Here is a 25,422-nt window from a genome sequence, read left to right as displayed (position 1 = left end):
AGTCTCAGTCTTGTTTTAGTACTTTGTTAGACCTCCTCGCTCAGCAATGCATGCCTGAATACGCCTAGGCACACTACCCATCAAAGTTTGTAGGTAATCGTGTGACAGGGTATCCCAATATTGGACCACCTCGGCCTTCATATCTTCAATATTTCTCAGTCCCTTTTGGTTTATTCTGTCCTTCATGACTCCCCACACATTCTCAATTGGGTTTAGGTCTGGGCTGTAACTGGGCCAGTCTAAAACTTGAACATTTTCGCCCGACAACCACTGTTTTGTGTAGCGCGCTGTGTGTTTTGGGTCATTATCATGCTGGAAAATCCAATCATCTTCATACAATGTATGTGCTGTCGGAAGAAGGTGACCATTTAGAATGTCAACGTATCTTTCTTTCGTCAAGTTTCCCGTGAAAACACACAATGGCGTCACTCCGCAAGCCAATATGCCACCCCACATGTGAAACTTCGGGCTATGTTTTGGTCGCTGGTAGATATGTTTGACAGTATCTTTGGTCCAAATTTTCACACAATTAGGGAAAAGCCAAACAGAACTTTCATCCGAAAAGAAAACATTATCCCAATCTTGATTTTCATGAGCCCGACACCAGTTTAAACGTTTTTCCTTTTGTGCATCTTCCATCAACGGCGAGAGAATTCCACGTTTTTTCACCCAATTAAGTCTCTGTAATTCCTGCCTAACTGTTTCATTGCATACCTGAGGACTTCCTCTGCTAATCATTTCATTTCTGATGTTCTCAACACTTTTCAATTTGCCCCTACTCACAATCTGCCCAAGTCTTCGGCGATCCACAACACTGCATTTCCTAGGCTGACCTGCCCCTGCTTTGTGCTCTATCCCGGTTCCTGTTTGAATATTCTTCAAAGTTCTGTATACTGTAGACAGAGGAATACCATGTCTACAAGCGAACACTTTAGCATCAGCCTCACCCCTTTCAAAATCATCTAGAATGAGCTTTCTTTTCTCTCTTTCTGTAAATTCTGCCATGTCAACACAGGAAGCCGTCTGCTCAGACAAGGGAGATAACTCTTGACGTAATAAGCTGCCTTCTAAGCCTTCAACAGTTGTCTCCCTCATTTAGTATGCTTAGTGCATAGTGAAAGCCCTTTTTCCAATCTTAGTGTAAAGTGTAAAGGCTACTGCATGATAAGCATTCATTTTTTCCCCCAGTTTTGATCACTTCAGCATTTAAGTCAGCAGACAGGATAACATTATCATAATGCTGGATTAGATGTCTGGCTTGGTTTGGTCTGATTTCATATTTTTAGGCTTGCTTTTTTGTGTATGTTATGACTTACACATACAGCAGGACTCAGTTACAAAAATCATGATGTACCAGAAGAAAAACAAAGGATTACTAAGTGTCTGTGTTAATTTGAGGGAAATATATATTTACTTATCTGACCACCATGTATCAGTACAATGTGTGAAGCCACTTTCTAGTGTCCCCAGACCTGACATTGCTTGATTGCTAAAAGTGGTGTAAAATCGCTCACTCACTCACTCACCCAATCAATCAATCAACCAATCAATCAATCAATCAATCAGTCACTGTGTATTCCTGGCACAGGTAGAATGGTTAAGTGTATTATCACGTCTGTTGAAGCTGCTTGGACAGTTGAAGGTATATGAAAATGTCACAGAGCTTCATTGTGGAGAATTGTATGAATTCATTACATTTGATTAACTGAACAGCCGATTTCCTTCAGTTAACTCTCTCAGAAGTGTTGACATTACAGGTTTTTCTACATTTTCTCTCAGAAAATGTCAGTGAGTAATATATAAAATAACCTTGAAGCTCTTAATTGTGAATTCTGTTGCTTTTTCTGAGTGAATAAAAAATATCCCTTGTTCAAACCATTCATATTCATTCATTAACTGATGACAGCTAATTCATAATACCTTGTAGCTGATGTTGGCTGTTCTCCAAGTGCATGTATCATCATGTATCACAATACCTGTTTGTATCGTGTATTCTGATTCATCAGAGGTCAGTTTATTGATACATTATTGTTAGTTGACACATGTGGGTGAAAATCTAAACAGCGGATTGTTTCCTTTCAATACCACCGCAGTCTTAATGTAATGAATGGGAGATGGTAGTAGAGGAAATTCTCTTCCTATTTGTCAGTATTCTCTGATAGATAGCTATAGTTTAAAGGCATGATGTCACACTTATTTGACACTTATTTTATGTAAAACTTACTGAGACATGATTCTCTATGGGTTTGCTTGAAAAAAAGTTTGGTTGTTAAAGGGCGTGAGAGTAGATTTAATGCACTGTTGTATTAATTCATTTGAATTTGTGGATTTCATATTGTACCCTAAATACGTAATATTTTTCAGAAAAAAAGTGTGTGGTAAGTTTGCTGGAGGTTGATAGTTAGGTGTTATTAATGAGAAAAATGCAATATTGATTCTTAGAGAAGTGTGGCATGATCGTGTGGCTTTAATTAGTCATGATAATTCTGCAAGTCAAAGGGATATGTAATTCTATTGTCATATTCCAGTTACATAATGGCATCACATGAAAATTAAATTTGTAAAAGAAAGTTTGAAATGTTTTCGAATGAAATGAATCTAGATAAATAAAAATGGATGTTTAAAAATTCAAGCTGATGAAAATACCATAGTAATTAGTGTATGGTGTACATATCAAATAGGCAGATATAGTTTGAACAGAGTCTTATGTCAGTAGCATCTTCCTATGACAAACTTGCTGTCTATGAAATGGGAACATCCCCTTTCTGAAAATGTCATCAACTAGCCTGTAAAGTGACATTGCTTATATACATGGATCATTCTCACTGTCTCAGGAGTTTGTAGCTGATCCGTTGTGCCTAGTTTCTGTAGTGTATAGAATCTTTTGGAGTGTTCATTCTCGAAGATATAGGCTGGAATTAGTTTTCAGCAATCATATCTATACTTGTTGTAACTTGAGGCAACTAACAAGACCGGGTGGTTGTGCTGGCTGGCTTGGCTGATGTACAGTGATATCATGAAATAGCTGCTAGGCAGCGCCGCAGTGAGTAATAGGCGGGGCCCTGTCATTATATCCAAATTGCATAAATTGATGCTCATGATATCAATCACAGGATTGTTTGCTCTTATCTCAGTTCTTTATTGCATAAATTGATGCTCATGATATCAATCACAGGATTGTTTGCTCCTATCTCAGTTCTTAAAGACTGTTGTCATATAGATGGGAAATTGGTAAGTATGGCATTTAATCAACTTTCATCTAATTAGGATCAACAGATATGTGGTGTGGTTTGTTCTTTGTTTAGTTGAAAATGTTTTTAAGGATGTTTAACAAAAATGCCTTGTGGCAATTATTAAATTAGACTGTCATACAGACCCTGAAACAAATATGTCCAAAAAAAGCCCATGCAAGTCTGGATTATGTGGCAAGTGTAGATTTCCACAATTTCAAGAAATGACTAAATCTCTGCGCTCCTTTACATTATATTTTATCATTATTATTCAGGGACTGCTTGTTTCCTGTAAAATGTGTTCTTCCCAAACATTAGATGTTAGTATATTACTAATCAGACACTGCCAAAGTGTTTGTGAAATATATGGATTTCTTGTAAACTGGTTCCAGCTGTGATAAAGATTTCTGGATCACAAGTGACACTATGAGATGTCAGGTTAATGAAATATTTGTTCTTGTTTGCCTTAAATTTTCTGCTGTTTATTAACAAAATACTGAAATAGATATTGTACATGATGTAAGTACAACATGTTTGTGTATTCAGTAGCACTGAAACCGTGAAGTGAGCACTATGGTAATCATGGGTAAATACACAAACACACCTTCATCCAGCTTGTCACGGAACATACTTTGCATTTATTGATTAGCTGGACATCTATAAGAGATGCCAACCTCTATGGTTTTGTCATAGTCACTACAAATTTTAGTCTCAGACTACACCAATACGATTGCACTAGAAACTTTAAAAGATTTGAAGAAACCTTTACATAAAAAGTTGGATATATAGACAAAAACATATTTCCGTTGATTAAATACATTTTTGCCAAAAAGGAACGACAAGAAGGGTAATGCTGATAATTTGGAAATATCCTGTTGGACGTTCGAGTATATGAAAGTAAAGCTTCACACTTGATTGTTAACTATCTCATTATCCAGCCTGACTTTAAGTATTTAGTTGACTACTAATGTTATGGTCAGACTACTTATTTTGATCCTTGAAACAACTATTTGCAACACTTTTGGTTTGGCATGTCTGCATGGGAATATACAAAAGTCCTGTTCACGTCTGTTGTAGTTAAAATGATTTCTCCACCTTCTGTCACATAGCTCCTTTCCATGATACAATGCAGGGATATAATTAGAATATTGCTGTAAAAAGTGATAAGATGTCATTGTTTTTTTGGGACGTATACTAATTAATGATTGCTGATGGACAGGTTAGACATTCTTAAGATATAAACATTTTTTCATGTATGAAATCATCAATTTATCCAGAAAGTATTTCAATTATTTATCTCCAGTGGGTGGATCTTCCCAGAAGATGACTTTAGCCAGACGAGCTACAGTGTGATATTCCTGGTTCCAACATTCACCATTCACACACCTGATTTGATGTGATGTATGTTTTGACCTCACAGATTACTTGAAATAAAAACACTGAAAATACTCCATCCCTTGGCTTTGCCATTGTAAACCAAACCAGATAAGGTGGTCAGCCTCACCCAATCCTGTTAGGTCCTTATCCTTCGTAGAATCTGTCTACAGGAATCCATACCTCTTTAAAGAGGTGATTAACAAGATAGTGTGTTGATTCTCACTGACCTAGTTGATGTATGTCATTGTATTTGATTAATTTTAGATAATTGCTATATAGCTGTAATATTGCATAGTGCAGAGTTGAATAACAAACAAACAAACAGCATGTGATGGATGGTCTGACGAAAGAAATGGTAATGAATAGCTGATCAGTTTGCTGAGTGTCATGTTCTGATTTACAGTTATGAATTTTAGAAGTCATGGATTGAGGTTGGAGTGATTCACCATACTTAAGTATTTATTGGACCAGCAGCTGAAGCATTTGCTTGCCTTGTCGAAGACCTTTGTTTGATTCCCCACTAGGATACAGTGTGTTACGACAATGTCTGGTGTTCCCTGCCAAGATAATGCTTGAATATTGCTTAAAACATTTGCTTTCTTGTTGAAAACCTGGTTTTGATTTCCCACATAGATATAATGTGTGAAGATAATTTCTGATGTTCTTTGCCATGAAAATGCATGCACATTCCTAAAAGTGGAATACATCACTCACTCACTCACTCATCAGTAATGTGTTAGAATGGTTAACGCATCTGATGAACAACTTGCAGACAAGGTACATTAAACATGGATGTATAACAAACAGGAAAGATGGTGGACATATCGATCTATTTGACTTACCTCATGAGCAAAATTGGATAAAAGTGACATCGTATAAGACATTGAAGGTTTGCAATGAAAACTACTTGCTACAAAATTCCCGAGTGAGTATTTGAGAATGATGATTATATCAATATTGGCAGCAAGTACAGATATGTTGCAAGAACAGTAAACTGACGAGCGACAGATAAATCAGTTGGAGCTGCAGAGGATTAGACAAGTCAGTCACGTTAAACCGTATCTGATAGAATCTTTAAATATTGAAATAGGAAACTGCAGCGATGCAAGCTGTCTCTCTTGATGCGGTCTGTAATGGGATTAACAATGAAAGTAGCATCTGGGAACTGTTTGAAGTTTGGCTCACTTATTGGAAAATTCTGCTTCTGTTCAATGTTAAACTTCCTTCATCGTTAGCAGATTGAGATCACGGCCTGCTGACCGATCCATCTCTGGTGAACATGCTTACTGTAATAGCCGAGACTTACACAGCTCTGGTCGGGATAGAAGCAGGAATTTAGTTAATCATGATTCAAGTGCTAGGCAGAACTGACTGTACTCCTGTTTCTCAATCAACAGAACTTAATTAATGACGCTCGTTATCAGACATGAATTTCCATTACAACACGGTGGGAGCGATTGCCTTCTATACTTGACGACTTGACCGGTGAAATCCTAGGCCTACCTAATTTCCCTCCACCAATTGGGCTTCTTTCATTTTATTGGATCTCGATAAGTGTTTAATGGCCATTTTATCAAATTGATTTCACTGTCAGTATCTGCAGGTTTGCCGCCGAAACTGTCAGATCTTTAACTACTTTTACGTTAACACTGATCAGGCGTCTCGCCTCAGGCTAAGGCTGGCTTTTATCCTGGGTCTGTAGTGTACATTATTTGTCTATTGATGCCATGCTAACTGTCTATTTAGTTCATCATAAGTACTCAGTCATGCTTTCTGGAAAGCAACATTTGCTAAAGAGGTTGTTGGTTCAGTGCATTACATCAGGGATTCCGTGAGTGGTAAGTGCTCGTCCTGCTTACATTTTGGGTCTGCTGCTTCATTGGTGCTGGTTTGGTTTGTGTAGTTCACTGGTAATCCAAGGGGGTTTAATGTAAAGTATTGTATTGTATTTGGTGCTGCTGTCAGCACTCTGCATCACAACATACTGAAAAAGTCAAGTCTGGATCACTCAGACCAGTGACTGAAGGGATGAGCAATGACTGACACCCAAAGGATGAGATGACACCCAGCTAGCCATGTCATACAGCCAGACCTTCTCATCCACACCCACACAGCAAGATGACACCGAGCTAGCCAAGTAACACAGTCAGACCTACTCCGTACCCACACAGCAAGATGTCACCCAGCTAGCCAAGGCACAGAGCTGAACACCCTCATCCATACCTACAAGGCAAGATGACACCCAGCTAGCCAAGTCACACAGCCAAACCTCCTCATCCACACCCACACAGCAAGATGATATCCAGCTAACCATGTCACACAGTCAGACCTCCTCATCCACACCCACGCAGCAAGATGACACCCAGCTAGCCAAGTCACACAGTCTGGCCTCTACACGCCGTCAACTATGTTTCCAAGCATGTTCATCTGCTCTACTTTAGCATAGATTACTCGGGACCTCTTTGTCCTTGAAATTGCCATAGGTGTGGTGGCACCATAGGCATAGTTGCACTCAACATTGGAATTCAGATGTTTTTTCTTACTGAACACTAATGTCTTTGCTAAATTTCTCTTTGATAGGCATGCTATAACAGGTGACTCCATTGTTTCTGAGTGGCGGAGAGTTAGCTGCACCATGAGTATTTGCAGTGGATGTTATTTGTTATACCAAAATTTATCTTTTGTATTCATCTTCAGTTTCCTGACTCTGTGCTAATGTTAAGACACTTAACAGTTATTTTTGCTGAAAATTATGCTTGACCAACATGTTTAATAGTGAGTGAGTGAGTTTTATGCTGCATTAGCAACATTCCAGCAATAGCAAAGTGAGGAACACCTGAAATGGGCTCCACACAAGATCCCTGTGAAAGATGTCAAACCCAGGTCATCAGTGTGACAAGCGAACACTTTAACCACTAGGCAGCACCACCACCATCCCAGCATGTTTAATAGGCAAATAAAATGTTTATGATAACTTGGGTTATGCGTTTATTCAGATCTATGTATGAAGGACTAAGCAAAAGTCAAAGCAATATTCCTTTTATATACTAAACGGTTTTAGCTTTTGGCAGTTAGTGAAGTTTATATGGGGCAAAATGCAATTAAATAAGAATTTTCTTATAAGTTTAAATTTTTGGTCAATAAAATCATTAGGATTTATTTTTTGTGCTGGGAAAATTAAAATTTTTTTTTATGTTCTATTCTTGAAAAATACGACCGGCAGATCCATAAAACAAAAGGTAAAATTAGACTGGTCATAAGAATGCTACATTAAGACTGCTACAGTGTTAAAACAATGGCATTCATTGGTGCTTGTTTATGTAATATTTTCTTCCTAATGTTATGTCATAGTAATATTATAACCCTGTGCTTTTTTCTCTCAGGGATATTGATTGTAGGATGATACGGTTTGTGGGCAAAGATGAAGCTGGTCTTTGGAATTTATCTCCAAACTTCAGTGCTTAGTAACGGTCTACTAAATCATGTACATAGATCTTGTAGATGATGGTTATGTATGTAAGCACCGGTGACTAGTGTGTTCAAAACAATCAATACCTTCGTCGGAGGTAGGTCACGTAAGTCCTATGTAATGATTATATTAATAATGTGCTTGCACACAATGTGTTGTGCTTGAAATTTTATGTAGAAATGTAATTTTATTTGTTGCACATTCATATTACTGCTGTTAGCTGGAATCCTGTTATCCTGGAAACTTTGTCCTGGACAAAAATTCTTTGACGTTATGACATTTTGCATACAGAACAAGTAAATACAAATGGAAGGTATTTTTACTCATGATCCGTATAGTTGTAGAACCTAAATATTTTGGTCTGATCTACACAATATTTCTTGACAGCTGTATGGTTTAAAAAGGCTCTGAAAACAGTGACAATTTGCAATTGGAACATCTACACAGCTTGTGAGCTTTAATTCCATACTGTGCATTGTCAAAATATTGTCCCATTTGATAATTACGATAACAAAATCAAATGTACATATAGACTTTTATAGGAGGGATCATGAGAGAGTCGGGAGAATTTCAACTGAAAATTTAATGACAATCACGTCACGAGTTCACAAGTTGACAGCGGTTAAACGACCATCTCACAGACTCAATAACGGGTATGTCCACCATCAGCATTGAGAACAGCTGTGCATCGACAATGCATAGAGCCTATCAAACATGTAAAGAAAGCTTGTGGGATGTCACGACAGATTGTCTCAAGTTCTGTTGCAAGGTCAAGGACGTTATCTTGCAGATGAGGAAAATGGCGTAGACATCAATCCATCTCGTCCCAAACATGCTCTATTGGGGAGAGATCCAAATAGATCCAATAGACATTGCAGAAAAGGAATTGCTACAGGTCGAAGAATCTGATCCCTGTACCCACACCAGTGAAGTTGCCCTGAACAATGCGCCAAAGGAGTTCTTTGGCGTGCTGTAGTTTCCAACCCAAATCATCACGGAACCACCACCAAAGCGATTCCTCTCCAAGACACAAGGCTGTGTATAACGTTCTCCTACACATTTATAGGCACGTTAACATCCATCACTATGGGAAATGTTAAACCTGGACTCGAAAACATTTCTCCACCCAAACAAGGGTCTGCAAACATGATTTCAGCACCACGTTCGGTGAGCTTGTGGATGACGTGGTGTCAGGATAGGTCGTTTGGCGGGACGTCATGGTCTGATCCCGTAATGACGTGACGTGAACTATATTGGGGTGAATACGGCAAAGTAATAAATTGGTGTCACGGAACATGGCATGTGCATGCATGTTGGAGTTTAAATCCTTATGTGTCTACATAGGTTTGATAAGTTTAGATCTTAAATTTTTGTATGCACAGTTTCTTTATGTGTCTAGTATATGTTTATTGCTTGAAAAGCCATTGGTATAAATACAGGTTTTAGCTGTATCTATATACAAGTATATCAGTTTTAAGCCCTGATGGAAGATGCTATGCTGATTAAATCAAGAAGATATAAAACATACAAATGCTATTATTCATATGAAGTGACACAGCAGGATCAGGATTGATTGTCTGGAATGAAAGAAATCCCTTTTATGTATTTTCTTATAGGGAATTCATTTTTTATGATATGAATATATGAATCATGAAGCAGTCAGCATCAACCCCGCTGAATTGCGCCTTCAGAGTTTTAGAAAATAATAAATAATGGTAGAATTATCAGAATGAGTTGTTTTTCACATATTGTCCAAATTGAACTGGATCAGTGTAGCATAATTCAAAATTGTTGAAATGTGGATCAATGGAGTAGCCTAGTGGTGTAAAAGTGTGCTTGTCAAACCAGGGGCCTGAGTTCAGCTCCCTACATGGGTGTTCTGTGTGAAGCCAGCAAGGATTCTGTTGAATAATTAATGTCCAAACTGTAATCATGCATTTTGGCCCTTCAAACAGTGCATTCTTCTTTTCAACATTGCATGCCATGCTGTCAAAGTATGTTATATAATGGAACAAATGATTGAAAGAACTTTTTTTTTCTTACCACCACAGCATGTTATCTAATGGGTACATCATAGTAACATTAAAGTATATTATTTAATGAGTCACAATGTGGAAACATGAAAGCATGTTATCTAATGAGACATGACGTATTAACAATTAAGTATGTTATGTAATGTTTAACTGGTAAAGTTAAATGATGCTATCAAATGGGACATGAAGAAAAAACATGAAAGCATGTTATTTAATGGAACATCAATAGGTAACATATGTATATTTTCTAATGGAGATTTATGTAGTAATGTTGTATGATGTTATCTTATGGGGCATAAAGTAGAAACGGGAAAGCATGTTATCTAATAGAGCATCAAGTAGTAACATTGATGTATGTTACCTAATGATGCATATAGTAGTAAAATTAAATAATGTTATCTTATGGGGCATAAAGTAGAAACATGAAAGCATGTTATCTAATAGAGCATCAAGTAGTAACATTGATGTATGTTACCTAATGATGCATATAGTAGTAAAATTAAATAATGTTATCTTATGGGGCATAAAGTAGAAACGTGAAAGCATGTTATCTAATAGAGCATCAAGTAGTAACATTGATGTATGTTACCTAATGATGCATATAGTAGTAAAATTAAATAATGTTATCTTATGGGGCATAAAGTAGAAACATGAAAGCATGTTATCTAATAGAGCATCAAGTAGTAACATTGATGTATGTTACCTAATGATGCATATAGTAGTAAAATTAAATAATGTTATCTTATGGGGCATAAAGTAGAAACATGAAAGCATGTTATCTAATAGAGCATCAAGTAGTAACATTGATGTATGTTACCTAATGATGCATATAGTAGTAAAATTAAATAATGTTATCTTATGGGGCATAAAGTAGAAACATGAAAGCATGTTATCTAATGGAACATTAAGTAGTAACATTGATGTATGTTTCCTAATGATGCATATAGTAGTAAAATTAAATAATGTTATCTTATGGGGCATAAAGTAGAAACATGAAAGCATGTTATCTAATGGAACATTAAGTAGTAACATTGATGTATGTTTCCTAATGATGCATATAGTAGTAAAATTAAATAATGTTATCTTATGGGGCATAAAGTAGAAACATGAAAGCATGTTATCTAATGGAACATTAAGTATAAATACTAAAGTATATGTTTTCTAATTGGACATTAAGAAGTAAAGTTCAGTAATGTTATTTTATGGGGCATAAAGTATTAAGCATTAAAGTATTAATCTAATGGGGCATTAAATAGAATCTTAAATGTATATTTTCTAATGCATCAGGAAGTACCAACATTAACACTTGTTATCTAATGGGGCAGAAAGTAGAAACATTATCACCTGTAATACCAACAAAGCATGTTATCTAATGGAGCATAACATAGTAACATTAATACTTGCCATATCATCATTGCCCTGATAAATTATACTCTAAAAAAACTGAATTTGAATGCAACTAGATTTTGAATTTGAATAAACTTTTATTCCCTACGAGTCTGTAATGTCATTATGGAAAAGAACTACTATCCATATCAAAATCCAGGTCTGAATATTTTCCCACCCAAGTGGTACCACCCATGGTCTTGGTGTATATCTATCAGTGAAATCTTTAATCAGTTACCACTGTTCATGGCAATGATATTTTGTGATGCTGACAAAAATGAGGGATATTGTTGTGAACATTGTGCGAGACAATACACCATATAAGTACTCATTGTTTCCACCATGTCGGGTCACTTCACACAGTTGAAGTACTAATGACCTGGTTGTGTGTGACATGATTAAAAGTCCACACAACACTGTCTGAGGTCAAGTCAATGTTGAAGTACACCAATACCCATCATGTGTCTCCAGCAGCTTTGAAGTAGTCTGTGTAACTGCTGGCTGTCAAGATGGCCGCCGATGGCCAGGAAACCAGCAGACGATCAGGCTCAAGTTGAAAGCTTCTGTTTGGTGTTCTGTCATTTAATCCTTTGGCTTCTGTTGTTCTGAAGATGACTTAATGAGGGGATTAAAATGCCTTTAAAAGCACATTATAAAAGCATTGAAACAGCTGAATGAGAGCAAAGTGATTACATCATCTACATCCATTGTCACCTTGCAATGACATACGTAACATGAGCGCATGACACATTTTTAAGGATAGCTATTTTTTTTTGTATTCTATATACTGTAGAAAACTGGTTTATCAGTATTTACCAATTCAGACATGAAAACGATGTGTATTGTGATCTGCCGGTTGAAAACGGGTTTATTGACATGCATTTGGAAATATTCGTATCTCTCGAAACCCTTGATTGTGGTAATGGTGGTGGGAAAGATAGTGGTGAAAATTACATTTAACTGGATTGTTTGGTTTGAGTGTTCACTCATTAATGAGCAGTGATCTCTGATATGTCCTGACCAAGTACTCATGAAGGTCTGGGCTAGAATATTGGCCTTCAGTAGCCCATGCTTGTTGTAAGAGGTGACTAACGGATTGGGTGGTCAGACTTGGTTGACACATATCATCAGTTCCTATTTGCGCATATTGATGCTCCTGCTGTTGATCACTTGATTCTGTGGTTTGACTTAATTACTTGCAGACCTCCACCATAGAGCTGGAATATTGCTGAGGGTGGTGTAAAAGTAACCTCACTCGCTCACCCCTGACCAGGTCAAGTTGCTGTCTAAATTCTCTGTGCTTTTTTGACAGTGGAGAAAGTAGTTCAAACTATCAACTTCTGTTCTGGTGTTAAGATGTTCTTTCCCTTGCTTCAGTTGCAGCAAATATTATTTCTTGACATCTTTATTTGGTCATGATTAAAAGTTTTTATGAAAGCTTAATCAGGCATAGTAATTTTGTTGTGTTTCTGCTTTATAAATCAAGCAGTAACTCGATTGTAAGTAGTCTTTTATGACAAAACCTTCTTGTAATATATTGCAGTACATATCGCAATATATGCTTTTGCATGGCAACATGAAAATTCACTGCAATACCCTCGCCTAAAACACAATGTTTTATAGGTAATTCTCGCTCCTTCATCACTGAAAGCCTGAATCAGTGCACAAAGTGAATATAGGTAAAAAATGTTGGGAGAGTGTACAGTGACATTCTTGGCTTTGTTATTGCAACATGTTATCTTTGCACATTGATCCAATCGTAATGTCTTTGTAATTATGTTGTTATCTCCCTCCTTGCATTGTGTAAACGTGTTTTATCTCAGCATTCACCTGAAGAAGGAGCAAGAATCATTTGTGAAAAGTCATATAAAAAATAAAAAGAAGTTGTTACCTATAAAAACATGTAATGTATTCATGTTCGTCCAACTTATAAATGTCTTTCCGAAACGACATTTGTAACAGTATTCCCAGACTCTTGTATCAGGCCAGATCACATTCTTGCCTTGATGCATATATCTATTTTGTTAAATTTGCAATTTTTTTTTTTGTATTTCAAAACTGAATTCTCTGTTCTGAGTATGTGCAAACAAAAAAGGAAGTTTTGGAGTGTCAAGTGGATTTTTAAGTTCACATATTGTGTCATATTATGACCAGTTATTAGTTTGTGCATACACATTACAAGCAGACTTGTTTTCTGTCAGAGACTATGAGTTTATGCTTATAATTTTGATCACACATTTGTTTTGTGAGTGTTGTTTATCAGGTGTGTACTTGCACTTATCCACACAGTCTACTTTCATAAATCATAATGCTTCATAACTGACCATTATCATCATTACCTCACTGCTTGCATAATTAATCCTTTCTTTTCCATTCTTAACGTCTGCACTCCTGAACACTATAGTCGATCATTCAGTACCCATCTGCTCACTGTCCAGAACACTATAGTCTATTATTCAGTGCCCATCTATCGACTGTCTGGGACAGTTATTCTCGAAGCATTCGTAGCCCTAAGAATTTGTAACTTTGATTGTAGCCAATGTATTATGAATGGGCTTAAGAAGTTTGCAGGGCTACCAGTGTTTTGAGAATAGGTAGCCTGAACACTATAGTCGATCATTCAGTACCCATCTATCCACTGTCCAGAGCACTATAGTCTATCATTCAGTACCCATCTATCGACTGTCCAGAACACTATAGTCTATCATTCAGTACCCATCTATCCACTGTCCAGAACACTATAGTCTATCATTCAGTACCCATCTATCCACTGTCCAGAGCACTATAGTCTACCATTCAGAATCCATCTATCCACTATCCAGTACACAACAGGCCACTATTTAGAATGCATCTAGCCACTCTATAGAACACACTAGTTTTCCATTCAGAACCCATCTATCCACTATCCATCACATAATAGTGCATCATTCAGAATCCATCTATCCACTCTACAGAACACAATAGTTCATTCAGAGCGCATCTACCAACTATCCAGTACACCCATTAATAAGTTACAGTTTCTGTGGCACTGACTCTTCATCCAGTCTTGCCCCAAAGGACCATGCATCTTTGTAATCTATACTCATCATTACAACTCCATGCACACAGAAGATTTAATTCAAGAGCTGCAACAATGTATGGCAGTAAGTTTCTGTTTCAGAAAGTTGAGTGTTGAAATATTGATCTGTGTGATCAGCACAGTTGTAGATCCACTTCACTCTTTACGTGATTGACAGTACACTAATCACTTCAGCACCCTCCACTGAAAATAAAATTATCAGTCATTTAATATTTATAGTCCTGTGTCTCTTTTTCTTTGGCAGGTTGCACAATATTGTTTTGACTATAGCCTTTTTTGAGAGAGCTAGTTTTGTAGTTTGTTGCTAACCATTGTGACTTCAAACTAATTTGATAAAGAATTCCTTTGAGATGTGTTGTTTATCAGCTCTATTAAGATTTTGTTAACCTGAACAGACATGGCACGATAGTGGTACTTGTTGCCTTTCCTTGTACCCAATGATGTTATGTCATTGAATCAAGAAACTGAGAAATCTGTTTATAACGAAACTCTTACTGAAATATTTTTAATATATGTATTATTCATAATGTACCTTCTCAATAATTGTGAGAATGTCATATCTGAATTTATTTTGAAAAACTTTTATTCATTAATTTCAAGAACATTTGAGGATTTTCAAAATGGTATGTTTTTACTGTTTCTCAAACATTGATGTTGAAATTGAGCTATTGGCTTTCAGAAAATTCAGTCTGTTCCGAAACCAAGTGAAAAAAAACAGATAACAGTTTGATAACATTTATTTTCTTAACAATATGTTCATCCCAAGACATCAAACAGAGCATCACTTGAAGTGTTTGATATGCTGTTTTGGTCCATATTTCCAGTTAAACATATCACATCGGCATCCATTCTCAAACAGAGCACAGCCCGTGTGGACAGTGTTTGTAGGATTTATTAAATAATGCTCCTCATCGATTGTAGGACTGTTGGCTATTTATTCAGCATTTCTGATGTTTGATATCAATACACGAAGAGGTTTTGCTAGCAGTGAGGCAGCACGTGTGTTGGAGACAAAATTGTCTTTGGTTGTGATAAGTATAATGAGAGTATGATCGAGTCTGATCATTGTGGTTAGAGAAACAGATTCGCTATAATTAATCAGGGAGATTTAGGTGGTCTTTTGTAGTTTCCTCGGCTGGCCAGAGTTTGCTGAGACAGTGTATGTCACTTGATAGGAGACAGACTTACAACCAAAGCCAACAATCTGTAATCTGTCTGAATTTGGTCAGCATAAAAAAAATGAAGAAAAACGAGGAAGCTGTCAGAGCATCATCAAGTAAAAACATTCTATCAGTGATATTGCTGGAGTATTTTTTGTCATTTGTGAAAATGTCAGAAAAAGGAATGGAGACAAATTGAAGTTTTTACCTCACCTTGGTTATAAGCTGAAGTGAGTACATGTCAGAGCTTGTGGGTCCATCAGCTGTTGTTGTCACTGTAGGTCAGTGTTTCTCCTCTAAAACTACTAGACCGTTGAAGATGACAGTTAATGTACATTTTCCCACCAGAGGTCTGTTCAAATGGTTCAGAATCATGTTGACAGTTTTTTATCATGTAAAAAACCTGAATCAAATTTTTAAAGTAACAACGTAGTCTCACCCAAATGTGTTCAAATGGTTCTGATGCATGGTACTTTTGTAGCTAGATGAAAAAAAAAATACGAATCAAATTAAGTTAACACATTCCCCAAAACTTTCATAAACTTAAGGCTCATAAAGATGCTGCAGATTTCTTTCTACAATTGCTGTTTGCATTTAATATGAATATTTGTCATCAGAAGTTTTGAAAAAATAATTATTAGAATATTTGGTAAAATGTGAAGAGCAAAAATATTTAAGTTTGAAGAATACAAATACAATTTTTCAAATAAATTCAGAGAATTGACACTTTGCATGATGTTAATGATAATAAGTAGTAGGGCTGCAACAATTCACCCAGATTGTGATTCGATTTGATTTTCAATACTGGATCCTTGATTCGATAATTTTCGGCTCAGTTCTTCAAACTGAAGTAAAAACATCAGATTTCATTTACCTCTCAATCAGCTGTATTATCGTGGAATCAACTTTAGCGATGTTTACTAACAGTTATCATTTTATGATTACCCCAGCATCAACCAGTCACGTTTTGACTTATTTCAGCACTTGAAACTGTTCAAGTTAGAGTCAAAGTTATGTTATTGCTGTGTGGAAATAATTTAAATTGGTATTCAAGTATCGAATTGAAATAGTGATTATGGTTATCAAAAATCAAAAGCTAGGCATCAGATTCAGTTTTCAGTGGATCGAACTGAATCGTTGCAGCCTTAATAAGTAGTGGTGTTGGTATTAAGGCATTGTGGTCATTTCGTAATTGATGTCAACTGATCTGCTGATACAGTCATACTTGTTTCTGCTATGTCATGAGGTTTTAACCCTTTTGTATAAATGATATAGATGTTGAACACATCAGATTGAAAAATAATTCTTTAACACTTGGAGTGAAAATCAAATGTACATTTTTAAAATGCCCAGACTAAAGGCAATACCACTGTGATTGGTAGCAATGTTTTGGTGCAGATGTATACGATTGCATCATCAGAATGATTACAGTGTTGTCAAATTTAAGTTGATGTTCTTAAAATATATCCATTAATCATCAGTCAAAGCTCTTAAATGAAGAAGAAAATACATATAGTATATGTGATAAGTAAGAACAAAAGGAAATAAAGCTTGACTGAAGATGCATACCGAATATCCAGGCAAGATGGAATCAAGTCGTTTAGGTTTCTTCCGTTTAGCGCAAACCAAACTAATTGGAGTGATCCTAAACACATCGTTATTTGACTGGTGTCAGATGTTTTACACCACTGGTGCCAACAGTGCTGTCTAATAAATGTCTCATTTATTTTCTTTCATGTGAATACCAAACTGTCCATATATACAGCGCAGCTGAGGAATGATACAGATCATTTTAGCCAATCTTCTTTGGTGAATGTTTTTTCCATTTACTGGAGAGTGTGTAAGCCTTGTAAGTCTTAACTGATGGAGAAACAGTGGGATAACCTTGTGGTTAAAGTACTGGCTTGTCATTTCAGAGATCAAGGTTCGATTCCCAACATGGTTCGATTCCCCACATGAGTACAATGTGTGAAGCCAATTTCTGGTGTCCCCTGCCAAGATATTGCTGGAATATTGCTCAAAGTGGCATTAAACCATACTCACCCACTCAGTTGGTAGTTATTCTGAAGATTATTGGTTTAAATGTCACACACTTGCTTGATTGGTAGTTTAGTAATGTAAGATGTTCAATATCAATCAAATGTGTATATCATGGTTTTGTTGCTGTGCTTTATTATTTGTTCAATATATCATGAAAAACACTGAATAAACAATGCAACAGTACTTTTAATAAGGTAATTATGCCTGACCAGTCTTAGTTGAATATCATATACACAGCATTCATTGATGAAGAGTGGTAGTCCAGTCATATTTAACGACTTATTATGTAGAATGGAATAGAATGGCATCTCCCAATATGACGTGATTGGAATAGGATACAAAACTTTGGGAGATTTTTACTTCAAGTGAGGATATGCGGAAAGAGAGAGACAGGTGTTTGACATAATACAGCCATCCAATGTTTGCTTCTCGTATTCCCAATCATCTCTCAGCACAAACCATGCTTACCAATAATCTCTTTTTACAGAGCTGAAACCTGGCACCTTGAAAAGTGGTCGTCTTTGAATTCCGCTTAACCAGTCATCTCTGAAAAGTGCTTACCAACCAAATATTTATGATGCTTAAACAGTTATCTTTGATATGTTCTTAATCAGTCATCAATGGATGGGATTCAGCCAATCATCTAAGAACTGTGCTTATCAATCATGTGTGAAACATGATTACACAATCATCTATGAATTGTGCTTTACCAATCATTTAAGAACTGTGCTTAACAATCAAGTATGGACCGTGCTTGCTTAATCTTCAAGGAATGGTGCTTAGCCAGTCATCCTGTACTATTCTATCTGTGTGTGCCAAATTTTTCTCTGATGTATCAGTACATTTTACATTGCTCAATGCTAATCCTTGAATAACCCTGAATTATATTTTTCAGCACAATTGGAGAAGAAATATGAGGGTATGTACACAGACTGCCTTGTCTTTCTGTTCTCTCAACCTCAAACTCCCTCTCTATGTCACCCTGTCTACCCTTTCTTTGAAATGGAATCTTCTGCATGAGCAAATGAATTTCCCTGCTTTAATGAGGTGTGCCTTTTTCCCTTGCATGTCAGAAACTTGGGCTTTCATGTCAACAGATGTTGTTAAATAAAAAGCACATTTAAGCATATTAAGCGTGGAGCCTGTTAGACATTTGAGAGTGTGATTGTTGATCAAATAATCAGACATGGTAAATGAAATCTCTGGCCATGGAGTCACATGATAAGCATTGAGAGAGAAAACCTTCGTTTTCCCAGTGTGGTATAATAGACTTGAAGCAAAGTGTATTAAGGAAGACCATTGATGGATGGGAGCCTATTATAGGGATTTAAAGAGAATGTCTATCACACAATCACACTAGTTAATATTGTAACCACAGCAGTGGGCTTGGAGGACTCCACTGTAGCCGTGTGGGCTAACAGTGATTAATCTGGGGATTTCTTCCACTGTAGTTTCTTTGTCCTTTTGTAATGAAGAGATAGAACGTCAAATTCTGATACAAACCAACAGAGATACCATACAGTTCTCTCAGCCTGAAAAGCTAATTCATGCTTCTACAGTCACCTGATGACTGTTTTTCTTAAGATCAATATTCTCCCTCTGAATATTTTTTATATCATTTAGAATTGCCTAACTCTAATTTGAGACTTTGAATAAGCTTTAGATGTGAAAGATTTTTCTGGGTTTTCCTCGAAAAATATTTCTAGATTAAACTCATTCCTGATCTTTTAGGGTATTTTGGGTGGCACTTTTTTGGGTATTTTGGGTGGCACATAATTTGCAACTATTACAAAGATTTTAAAGCAAAAAATATTGTATCCTATTTAGTTGAGCTTTAAAATGGATAGGTATTTTTAGTAGGAATTGCTTGAGGTATTCAGACAGAATTGATAGAATTCAGATGTGTAAATTGTACAGAAATAGCAGGTTTTGCGTGACAAAAATGTAGACATGACATTTTAATTGATAAACTGCCCAATCATAATCCTGTTTTATTTTTTGTGTGTTTTATGCTGTCCCTCCACTGATGGTCACCATTGTTTTGAAATACTTGCCAATTACTAATTATGTTTGTAGTGTAACATTGTAGCATTATTGTCTGTGCCCTGCTCACCACTTACATAGTTCTTACATTCAACACCAGGGATGGAGCCTGTGATGTTCCCACATGTGGAGTTACTACTTTTCCAAGGAAATAATGATGTGTGAAAACACTGGTTTATGCTGTGATTTGACAGAAACAATGCAGTGTTAACAGCACTGGCTAGATGTTGTTATCCATTGGCTTGAAAAACAGTACTGTGTTGGCAGTGGCTGGATGTTCTCCAGTCGCATTTATAAAAAGCAGTACTGTGTTGGCAGTGGCTGGATGTTCTCCAGTAGCTTTTATAAAAAGCAGTACTGTGTTGGCAGTGGCTGGATGTTCTCCAGTCGCTTTTATAAAAAGCAGTACTGTGTTAATAACAGTAGCTGGATGTTCTCCAGTAGCTTTTATTAAAAGCAGTACAGTGTTAATAACAGTGTGGCTGGATGTTCTTCAGTGGCTTTAAAAAAACAACAGTGTCATTTATATGGACTGGATGTTTTACAGTAGCTTTAAAAACAACAACACAGTATTAATAATTTTTACTGGATGTTCTTCATAAGCTTTGTACAAAAAGCACTGTGTTAATAACACTGTGACTGGATGTTATTCAGGGCTTTGCAAAACAACACTGTGTTAATATCAATGCTATCTAAGATCTTGGAAAACAACACAGTGTTAATAGCAATAGCTGAATGTTATTGAGGGCTTTGAAAAACAACATTGTGCTCATTGCAATGGCTGGATGTTATTGAGGGCTTTGAAAAACAGCACTGTGTTAATAGCAATGGCTGGATGGTCTCCAGTGTACTAGAAAACAACATGGTGTTAATGATTTGGGATGTATTCTGGCTCAAGACAATTCAGTGTTAACAACAATGGCTGGATGTTATCTGGGGCTTTGGAAAACAACACTGTTGCTGTAGCCATTGGTTGCTAACATGATTATGAATGTCATAGGTTGCTAGACAGTGGCAGCCTGATATAACATGCTCACCTGACAATGACAGTTCACATCACCACCACATTGATGACACCAGTTTGTGGACAGTTTTGATGTTCCTGGGTGAAACATTAGCTGTTTATGATCATGCTGTAGACCAGTTGTATTTATATTATTATGGATGTATCTTTTCGTAGATGTGTGCTATAAATATATCCCATATTAATAAATAATAAAAGAATACTTTACTATTGTGTTGTGAATTGGTTAAAATCTTACAATTGATGAAAAATTACAACCTGTGAGTCACAGAAAATTATTGGTTAGCATCATTTATCAATTTCTCCTGGTTATGTTTGTTGACGCTCAAAAGAATGTAAAGAAATAGAAAAAATATGCAGTACTTTTTTTTAGTTTTTTTAGCAGATAGCACAAAATGCACGTACAAATTTCACATCTTACAGGATGACTATTATATTAGGAATGTAAATTTCCAGGAGTCTTTTAGATAAATTCTTTACAACAACCTTGTAGTGATTGTGAAATGTAACAGACAAAACCAAGTTTGTGAAATGTTAATGCAAAAAAGTGTTCCAAAATTGTTTGTGTTCAATTTTGAGAAAACATGACTGATTGCTTGGCTTTTTAGTCATTGTGACCAATCTCTGAATATTTCAATTAATCGTACCGTCACTATAGTCCATCTGGCTCAAAAGTGGGCCAATGAATTGTCTACTTTGAAAACTATTAAACATAGCATACTTAATGAAACGCTGATCATAGTCAAAACATAATACCAACTCTGGGAGCTTTTTGCAGAATTTTTGAGCTTTTGAGCCAAATGGACTATAGTGTACAACTCATCTGTATTTACTGAAAGTAATATTAGTTTCCAGGTTTTACTTTCATTTTGCTGATCTCTCAAGACAAGCAACTCTAGGAACCTCTGATTGCAATTTTGGTGAACTGTCATGAAAATTCCTGTCAATTTAATATACTAAATTTATGCCTACATTTACACCTGCATACTGGTCATGTATTCCAATACATTATGTGACATGCATTCCATTGGAACTCTTCATGAGTATTACTTCATACAGCTTAGGACTAGACAACCCTCTCTGAAAAGTTTGTGTGTTTTGGCTGGAATTAGGAAGGATGAGACCTGGCCTAGGAGGAGGTTACGTCCTCGTAACATGTGAATTTCTTTGTAATTTCTATGACTGTCAGGTATCTTGATGGAGACAATGAATATTTCATGTGGAAATGTTCGCCAGACATTGCCATTTCCATCATCAGGAGTTTTGAGTGTGTGGATATGGCATGTGTATATGTTGCACATGTATAGAGCTAGACACCTCTATTAGGCGAAGAGGGTTGATCAACTCTTATTGCCATGTTTGGGTTGTTGGGACCATATGTTCACAGTCTGGCAGTCGGGTCAAGAGATTAGCATCAAATAGATCCTGATCGTACACATATCACTGTTCCTCTCAACAGGTTCATTCCAAACTTCAATTATCCCGTCATGCGAATATTCCCAATTTTGGTGAATTTTCTTGTGTACTGAATTTTATGGAAGGGCCCTTGATACAATGAACTGAGCTTGGGGTGCAATGCTCCAAGCACTGAGAGCTTCCCCTGTCAATATACTCCACTTCTTTCTGGTCCTCTCAGCGAGGCGTTGTCGCGTTGCACACAGAATTACGCAGCCCCTCGGAAAGAAGAAACAAGTCTGGAGTGATGGCCGTCCTCATAACATGTGCTGGTGGCATTGAATCAATGCAAGCAAATATCAGTCCTTGTAATTGAGCTAATCTCAGGAACGCAAATGTCCCCCTTTCGACAGGACAAAAAGTTGAGTGTGTAACCTCCGTTATTGTCTTGTCGTTGACAGCTAATTCTGACTCTGGTGCCGGTTGTTACCCGATTTGTTGGTTCTGTAGGCTAATCTCGCCTTCATCAAGCCAGCCTTCTGGTCTGCCTCCAAGATGGCTAATTCTGTTCCATTCCTTCAAAGGCATGCTATCTACTGAAGCTAATTTGTCAGGAGTTATACAAAATATTTTTGATAACCATAGCAACAAAATAATTCAAGTTATTTCATCTATGCATGTCTGACTTGAACAAAGGATTTAATTTGATTCCTACTGTCCCTAGACGCACTCGCACTCTTTGGAATTCCCGCGAGCCAGACAATGATCACATGATTTTACACTTTCAGCTGTGTTCTGCACACAGATACTGGCTTATCAAACATGCATCGTAAAGCGTAAACTTGTTTCAGTATCAGTTGTCATCTCTCATTCTGTTGACATTGAAATTTGTGATCTTCAGTGTCTGCTTCATCAAATGCTTTTATACACTGAACAATTTAACTTCAATTGACCTTAAAAAATCTTGATAAAATGTTATTGAACATTAGAATTTGAAACATCAATGAACATTGTATTTATGTTCTTCAAATACCCAAGGATTATGACTCATGTTTGTATGAAATGTCAGCAGATTTTTTGTCACATTAAATTTAAATGATAGTTTACAAAATGCTGAGAGCAATCAAACACCTAAAGACAAATATTTTCATCAAATGATCTATTGAACAATCAGAAATGCAAAAAATGTTTTTTTATCACCAAGATTAGTGCTATTTCTATTTTTACTACATTGTTCACTTGTGAGTTTAAATCCATTTTTGCAGACAAAATAAAGAACAAGATTTTTTGCAATCTACAAAACATTTTATGAATTTCTTATGACTACAAACCATGATTCAACAAACCATTTCTTGTGAACCCCAAGCTGCCTTCTATCCAAATGATTTTAAGCATTATTTTGCCATTTTTGCCTCCCTAAAAGGCACTTTAACTCATAGTCGAGACAAATGACTACAACCATTTTTAGATAAGTTAAATTTCTCTTTCCAGTCTTTATTTATAATAGATGTTGATGTTAATCCTTAACATGAAAAAAAGACATTGGAAAATTTTACATTGCTTGATTTGAGACACAAGAAATTATTTACTGAAGATTATTTTGTTTATTCAAGTACAAAATTGTTAAATTACCACCATCTTTGCAAGCTGATCATGGTCTTTTAGTTTCAGGCAAGAAATTGATCTACAACCAACAAAACAGCGAGTCTGATTGTCATTAACTCTTCGCTTTAATATTGAATTAATGTTTAATAAACTTAAATTAACATTTTCATTCTGAGTACCACACCTATCTTAAAGTAACATTTATTTTGGATTAAGAAAAATTGAAAATTAAATCATTTATGGTATTTTCTTTTATTTTGTTTCATCAAACAAAGTTATTCATAGTTTACCACGACATCATTGTCAGCTCTTGGCATATTTACCCATCACTGATGAACTGTTATCATGACATGGAGTAATCATTACACCCCTAGCCTGTACTGTTAAACAGATTTCTTTTCAATTCTCTTTGATGATTATCGGTAATTGAAAACTGTCGAAGTGTCCCTTTTTCCTTCTTTTTTTTTCTTCACCTGTGAATTTCAGAGATGTTATTTTGGTATTCCATGCTGCAGGTAATTGCTGTAATTGGCCAAAAAGAAATAGTTTATTGTAAAACAGACAACTGCACCTCAAACAGCTATAGTTTTTGAAATATATGTGGACATTAGACACTCCAAAATGTGGTAGTTGTAACTGTCAGAAGTCTTCACATTTCTACTGGTTTTCTTGATGACATGTACCGATATGATGAAAAAGGGAGTAAGTAAGTATTTTTGGTCTTGTTCAGGAAAAGATTATTTTCTAGTCTGGAAAGTAGTATTTTCTGGTTCAGGAAAGTAGTATTTTCTGGTTCAAGAAAGTAGTATTTTCTGGTTCAGGAAAGTGGTATTATGTTCAGACAGTCCACTAAAGGTTTACTGGTGTAAACTTCTCTGGTGAAACTTTGGCCTGACATTCTTGCATCTGGAATCAACTTTAAAGGGTACTTTTTCCCACCCTTGTTCTTCTGTCAAAATGAAACTGAATCCGGAAATATATTTGAAGAGTAAGAGAGAGAAAATTGGATGATCACCAAACAATTGAATGTGAAACATCAATCTGATTGTTATGTTTGCAGTAGACCAGGTGGCTTTCAGGAAATTTCAGAAAATAGTTTCCATTACATTTATACATAAATACAACAAATATTAGATCATAAACTAAGAGAGTAAGCACACTGTATATTACATCTTATTTAGCTATCAAATATGTGATTGAATGCTTACATCTTATGGCAACAAGATTTGGACAGATGAAATAACTCAGTGTGTCTTCATGGGAATGGTGGCAGGAGCAGGATGGATGCAGAGATATGCGCTGTTAGCATTCAAATCACTACACCGAAGTCAGTGTCAAGAATGTAGTATTTGGCAAAAGTGTGTACCCCCAAAAAAACAAGTTGGTGTAGAAGTAGCCTAGCTATGCCAGAATTTCTCCTTTTTGATGGAAGAACAAGGGTGGGTAACCTAATTTGGCCAGAATCTCGCCCTTTCCATAGAAACAGAACAAAACATCCTACCGTGGACAGTGGAAAAATGTTGGCCTGGAGGATGGGGTGACTTTAGCCTAGCCCAAACTTTACCAGGGGTTGAAATATCC

At 36.3% G+C, this 25,422-nt stretch overlaps 1 protein-coding gene across 5 annotated transcripts in view; it reads left to right on the top strand.

Moving 5' to 3' along the window:
- LOC137278309 (limbic system-associated membrane protein-like) overlaps positions 1-25,422 on the top strand; it is a 126,346-nt gene that overhangs the window by 12,193 nt on the left and 88,731 nt on the right. For 3 of the 5 annotated variants that reach the window (XM_067810570.1, XM_067810569.1, XM_067810568.1), the window contains exon 2: positions 18,670-18,693. The exons of the other annotated variants lie outside the window; for them this stretch is intronic. In XM_067810570.1, coding sequence (XP_067666671.1) covers positions 18,670-18,693 — 24 coding nt within the window. The remainder of the gene's footprint in view (positions 1-18,669; positions 18,694-25,422) is intronic. 5 annotated transcript variants of the gene reach the window in all.

This window comes from Haliotis asinina, chromosome 3 (genome assembly GCF_037392515.1).
Source record: "Haliotis asinina isolate JCU_RB_2024 chromosome 3, JCU_Hal_asi_v2, whole genome shotgun sequence".
Classification (NCBI taxonomy): Eukaryota; Metazoa; Mollusca; class Gastropoda; order Lepetellida; family Haliotidae; genus Haliotis; species Haliotis asinina.
This window is presented reverse-complemented; position numbering and strand designations above follow the sequence as displayed.